The sequence below is a fragment of the Myotis brandtii genome, unplaced genomic scaffold, assembly GCF_000412655.1.
Source record: "Myotis brandtii unplaced genomic scaffold, ASM41265v1 scaffold403, whole genome shotgun sequence".
NCBI classification, from domain to species: domain Eukaryota; kingdom Metazoa; phylum Chordata; class Mammalia; order Chiroptera; family Vespertilionidae; genus Myotis; species Myotis brandtii.
In genome coordinates this window covers 215,307-215,742 of record NW_005365474.1, presented here as the reverse complement: position 1 = coordinate 215,742, position 436 = coordinate 215,307, and the positions used below count along the sequence as shown (strand labels likewise).

The following is a 436-nucleotide window of genomic DNA, read 5'->3' as shown; positions in this document are numbered from 1 at the left end:
GGTTCTTACCTGGAAGTCGTACAAAGCGACGATGTTTTCATGTTTCAATTCCTAGGACAGAAACCCAAGTTTCCGGTGAGCGGCTGGCGGGGGCTCCCCCACCGCCTCGCCCCTCCACCGCCTCCCCTCCTGCCCCCCCGGACCCCGGGCCCCGCTCACCTTGAGGATCTTGATTTCCTTCCCCAGCAGCGTCTGGGACTTGGCCAAGTTCTTCTTGTTAATGCACTTGACCGCGACCTCCAGGTCGTGCTTCTGAAAACCCAAAGGGATGTTTTCAGTCCGGGAGCCAGGAGCCCCTCGGAGGCAGCCTCCTGTCCCGGGCAGTTAGGGGGCCCCCCCCGCCCCCGGCAGTGAGGGTGCCCAGGCCTGGAGTGGAGATGAGGGGTCCCGGGGGAGGGGGAGATGTGTGGCTCCCCGGGACGTGGGGGTGAAGGGG

At 64.7% G+C, this 436-nt stretch overlaps 1 protein-coding gene across 1 annotated transcript in view; it reads right to left on the bottom strand.

Annotated features, from left to right (window-relative positions):
- ULK1 (unc-51 like autophagy activating kinase 1) overlaps nt 1–436 on the bottom strand; it is a 26,899-nt gene that overhangs the window by 18,914 nt on the left and 7,549 nt on the right. Inside the window, 2 exon segments of the mRNA XM_014545349.1 lie at nt 10–51; nt 160–311. Of these exon segments, the coding sequence (XP_014400835.1) occupies nt 10–51; nt 160–311 (194 nt within the window).